The 5732-nt window shown below is 45.2% G+C and overlaps 1 protein-coding gene across 1 annotated transcript; it reads right to left on the reverse strand.

Annotated features, from left to right (window-relative positions):
- Positions 1–690: 690 nt before the first annotated feature.
- Positions 691–2826, reverse strand: LOC147892893 (putative inactive receptor kinase At1g48480). The gene has a single exon (XM_087386810.1). The coding sequence runs from the start codon at positions 2824–2826 to the stop codon at positions 691–693; it is 2136 nt and encodes a 711-aa protein (XP_087242936.1).
- Positions 2827–5732: the final 2906 nt, after the last annotated feature.

A 5732-nucleotide genomic window follows, 5' to 3' on the forward strand; every position in this document is an offset into this window, starting at 1 on the left:
TGTATTGAATCACACATCATCCTTGTAAATTTTAGCGATCTCAAATACAATGCATTGGAAAGGAGCACACAGGATCAAATTATCGACAATTACCCTTGGCACTAGCGGGGCTAGGTTTTGGCTTGTGACTAGATGCCTATGAAAATTGAAATTCCATGACACCAAATTCTTATACCATTAGTTGCATTAATCAAAGTAAATAAGGTAACATACTACAGATATATGTTCTTATGGGGACAACACTTCAAAGCTTGGAGAAATTCTGTTTGATTTGCGCTCAATCGAATAATGCTTGTAGAGTAGCAAGAGTTTTAGTGGCGCAGCAATATTGTTTGTTTGATACAGCTGGCTGCAGAACGCCCAAACTTCGGCTAACATCTGTTTTTTACAATATATCAACATTCCGGTAAGCCAGCCATGAAAACCTTGCAAATATCTGCAAAACTTCAAGGATATTGACTGCTGCAACAACGTAAATTGCAACCCAGTATGCCAAAGCTTGCAGCACAGTGCCGCATTCTATCGATTTTGCGCTTGATGATGAGGCAGTGCACTAGAATGGCTGCAGCAACAAAGAAAATTGTAACCAGGTAGGCCAAGTCTTGCATTGCAGCACAGTGCGGGATTCTTTTGATTCTGCGCTGAAGGCAGTGCATTAAAATGAGCAACAGAAACCTTTACAGATTTGTCTCACGGTGACGGCAAGAGAGGATTATCTAAATGATCGCGGCTCCTCAATGGAAAAGGATCAGAAGCCAATCCCTCCAGCTCGACAGCAATTTCGGACATAGTTGGTCTATGGTTTGGATTTACGTTCAAGCACACGATGGCTAGATTGAGAGCCCTGTCCACGTACTCTATGAACGGGCACGTACTCGCTGCAATCTGATCTATCACTTCCCTACCTCGGTTCTCCTTATGCAGACGCTTCACCCATGGTGTGAGATGCACCTCCCTCTCTCCTATGTCCGTCACAGCCTTCTTCCCTGTTATCAGTTCCAGCAACACCACTCCATAGCTGTATACGTCCGATTTCTCAGAGTATCTCTTCGTCACTGCCACCTCAGGGGCCGTGTACCCCCGCGTACACTCCATCCCGCCTGTGCTCTCTTCTGGCTCGCTGAAGACTAGCTGTCTTAACCCTACATCGCTGAGTCGAGGAAGCAGACCAGCCGTCTCTAGCAGAATGTTTGTGGACTTAACGTCCTTGTGAACGATCTGCAAGGGCGAGCCTCTATGCAAGTAGGCCAATGCCTGCGCCACCCCAAGAGCGATTCTCTGTCGCGTACCCCAATCTGGCAATGCCATAGGATCCCGACCTTCACCATGCAGGAGATTATACAGCGTTCCTCTCGGCAGATAGTCGTAGAGAATAGCCTTCTCGACCGGAGTGGAATAGTAGCCTTTTAAAGGAAGAAGGTACCTGTGCTTACTCGATGCCAGTATTTCTATTTCCTTTTCGAAATTGGGAGAAACTTTCGCATTGTTGAAGACCTTCACTGCCAATTGGGTGTCGTCTGGGAGGTGAGATCGGTATACCGTCGCAAACCTGCCTTTCCCCAAAACGTGTGCAGTATCAAAGTATCCGGCATTCGAGACGATCTCCTCATAGTCATAGCGAAAGTTCTTATCGAACATCTCTAATTTTCCCCTCTTTCTGTTGGCTTGGATCTCAGCGCTGAACCAGTTTTGAAGCTGCGCGCTTTCGGGCCATGTGTTTGAGCGCCGTAGGAGCATTACAAGAAGGATGACAAGCCCGAGAGCCCCCAACACCCCGGCCAACACCCCTCCTATGATCTTGGCCCTTTGCCCGCTGCTGGATCGTTTTCCCTGAGATGAAACCGGAGGTGAGACCCCTTGTTGCCCTCTGGGCAGAGGGGGCGGTGCAAAGGTAGAACAATTTGGAAGAGGAAACCCGCATAGGTAAGGATTCTTCGCAAAGGAGGAAGAGTTAAATCTAGAGAGCGCCATCGGCACCTGCCCTGTGAAATTGTTGTTCGAGACATTCAAGGTGTGCAGCTTATTAGATACATTGCCCATTGATACAGGGATAGACCCTGAAAGCAGATTGCCCTCCACCTCGAAATGCACGAGCTTTGTTAAGCTTCCAATGCTGTCAGGAATAGACCCGTTGAGCTGGTTGTACGCAGCGTATATGGAACGAAGCGAAGTAAGAAACCCAATATGAATCGGAATCGGACCTTGAAAATTGTTGTACTCAATGGCAAGATACCTGAGTCTCTTCATAGTAACAATCGCAGAAGGAATTTCTCCGGACAAGCTATTGTTCTCAACTCTTAGCCGTTCAAGGCTCACCGCCTCAGACAGACCGCTTGGGATGCTTCCATTTAGCTTATTGTTCCTCAGATTAAGGAATGTCAGTTGTGTGAGGTTGTTCCAATTCGTCGGGAAGCTTCCTGTCAGCAAATTGTTGGATAGATCCAAACTAGTCAGGTTCTTGAGGTTGTTGATATCCGACGGGATGGTACCAATCAGGTAATTGTTGGAAAGCTCGACGTTTTGGAGATTGAGCAATTCCCCAATTGCGGATGTGATTTGCCCTCCTCTGAAGGATCCCGGCAAGTTGATGCTGACCACAGAAGGCGTAGCATTTAGACAGCTGATTCCTTTCCATCCATGGCAAGGTGCTCCAACGCTACTACTGTCCCAACTTGCGAGCTCTTTTGGATCATTAAATCCTTTCTTCAACGCGAGCAACGCATCTATTTCCGAGGCAGCAACCAATTCGACAGACAAATTGCCAGAGAGATTGGATAGGAGAATACAGACTAACAGCAGAGGTGTGGCGGCTGCAGGTAAACGCATGACTCTTGACTGGGTCTGTTCCCAGCCGTGGCCTTCCCACTCTGTACTTCTGTTTAATTTGCTCGATCGTTTCACTTGGGCAGATGCTATCTGCTTCTTCTGCAGAAGTTATGAATTAAACCTAGAAGCTGATAAAGGATGGAGGATCGGAACAGATGGATGGAGAGAGGTAGAGGGGAGTTCCGAGGTGTATACTCTATGAGCAGCTAAAAGGTGGGGATGGGTTGCAATTGGGCAACGGAGGGAATTGCTTGGGCGACAGGTTTGAGAGACGGGAATGGGAGGGCAATGGCTGCAAGAGCTGGTAAAGATGGACGTGGGAGGAGGCTTATGAGGTCAAGAGAAAGCGAGTGGAAGAGAGGGGGAGAAGTGTTCAAAGCTGATAAATTTTCAAAAGCAAAGAATTGCAACCATGATTGTAGATCGACGTACACAACTGATCAGAAGCTCATTGACGATGTCAACGCTGCATGAAGTGCCGCAATCTGCCAGCTCATCCCAAAAATGAAAGGGACTCAATACATTACTGCATAAAATCTTTTACATTTGGGCGTCACATGCTATGAGTTAGAGCCCCCCCCCCCCCCCCCCCCCCCTCCCCCGCAAGTTTCAATGGTGGGAGCGTCTACGTCCTTTGGAATTTGTCAAACCATTGCCACGCATGTCGTTCTTCACTTGTAATGTCTTGGCACGTCAGCTCTCTCGCTCGAAAAACGACCTCAAGATGTATTATGGCACGACAGTGGCCTCTAGGCTTTGTTTTTATGCATAGAGGCTGATTAACTTATCTGCTCCAGGCATTAATTTATTCTGATCTTTTAAGCCTTGTTTAAGAGGCTTTTATTTTTGGCTTTGAAAGTCACATTACATGTTGAGGGGGGAGAGATAGCCCACCTTTCTCCTACATATTCATATAAACGTAACAACTTAATGCTTCATTGACTTGGGCCTTTTTGTGGCTTCACCTTAGTTGCCCTATAATTTACTTCAGCCCATCCAAAAATCTTTCACAATTAATGAACTCCTATATTTTAACCTAATAAATCCCTAATGGCATGGTAGAAATTTTCTTTTATGGGAGAATTTTATTAACCTTTGGTTAACAGGAGACTTGGAATGGCTAGCTTAGTAATATGGGACTCGGATCAGCAAGCCTACATGGAAGCTAACGTGGAAGCGGTGTGAAACATAATAGTGCCAATAGAAGAAATGGTAGAAGCTCCACAAATTCAAAAGGAAAGTAGAGATCCACTAGCAACGACCAATGGTGGAATGTGGTCCACGAAGGTAGCTAAGAATAGATTTAGAAGGCAGTGAGTTATGAAGAGAGTGGGAGAGAAGTAAGGAGTCTCACTTGCAGCTTTCTCACATACACAATGGGGGAATACACACAAAGGTGGAGGCTGAAAACAGTTTTCCTCTTCTTAGTTGTGAAAGCTAAAAGAACTCTCTCTTAGTACAAAAAGAATAGGTGAATCCTATATGTGGGTCTCAAACCAAACTCAGCTAACCTAGGTGGCATACTAACCGAGCGACTAACTAGAGTACATAAAGATAATTGTCATCCAGCTATTATTCATGGGCGGTATACCAACCGCATCTGCAGCTAACAAGTCGGTGACATAAATGCACAACGGTCACCCTGGCATATTAGGAGTGGAGCTCGATATCTCAACACTCCCCCTCGAGCTCAATCCCAATTCCTGCACACCAAGCAAGTTTCTGAACTTGCATAGCTTCTCTACACCCAATGCCTTCGTGAATATGTCAGCTACCTGATCCTCTGTGCTGACATAAACCAGATCAATAAAACCTACTAGAGCCTTCTCCTGCACATAGTGATAATGCACCTTAATGTGCTTTGTTCTAGCATGATAGACTAGGTTATTTGCCAAGTGTATATTGCTCATGTTGTCACAACAAATATGACAACTGGCCCCTGATGCATATCATAAAGTTGACAAAATATGAAGAGGGGAGAGGAGAAGAGTGGAGATGAGGAGAGAGGGCACAGCTAGAGAGCACACCACAAATGACTAGCTGTACACTAGATTTAGTTGAAAAAATAGAATATATACAAACCCTTTTAGGGATAGGGTTAGGGGATCTAACCCTTTCCTTTATAGCACTCTATAATGTTAGTGCTATGCACATATGATCACGTGATGGTGCTATGCACACATGATCACATGATGTTGAGCGTGAACTCTCAACACCTTCCCTCAAGATCAACATCATGAAGTAGGCCTTCCCTCAAGATGATGATTCTGGGGAATCGAAGAAGGACTGAGCATTACATTCCATCACACCCCTTTAATGGGAATGTCCTTCCTCTGCGTCAAACCAAGAGCTAGTCGGTGTTTCTCGAATAGCTCTTTACCGAGTGGTTTGGTAAAGATGTCTGCAACATTCTCTTTGCTATCACAATGCTGCAGTGTGATGTCACCAAGTAACACTCTTTCTCTGATGAAGTGCTCTTTGACATCAATGTGCTTTGTCCTGGAGTGATATACTGGATTTTTGGCCAATGCTTGAGCCGATTGATTATCACAGTATATTGTTGTTGGCTTTGACTCATCAAAGTAATCTATTTTTGACAATAGTCTTCTGAGCCATATAGCCTCACATGCACCTGTAGTGAGTGCTCTATATTCTGCTTCAGTCGAAGATAAAGAAACAGTTGGCTGTTTGTTTGACAACCATGATATAGCACCTTGACCAAGGAAAAATGCATATCCCTGTGTCGATCTCCTAGTCTCATGATCTCCAGCATAGTCAGTGTCACAGTATCCATGCAACCATGGATGACTTCCTCTATATTCTATCCCAAACTGTCTTGTACCTCTGATGTATCTCAAGACTCTTTTGGCTGCATTCCAGTGAGATTGTTTTGGATTTGCCATAAA

The sequence above is a fragment of the Dipteris shenzhenensis genome, chromosome 16 (genome assembly GCF_047967505.1).
Source record: "Dipteris shenzhenensis isolate YYH24624 ecotype China chromosome 16, Dip_SZ_1.0, whole genome shotgun sequence".
Classification (NCBI taxonomy): domain Eukaryota; kingdom Viridiplantae; phylum Streptophyta; class Polypodiopsida; order Gleicheniales; family Dipteridaceae; genus Dipteris; species Dipteris shenzhenensis.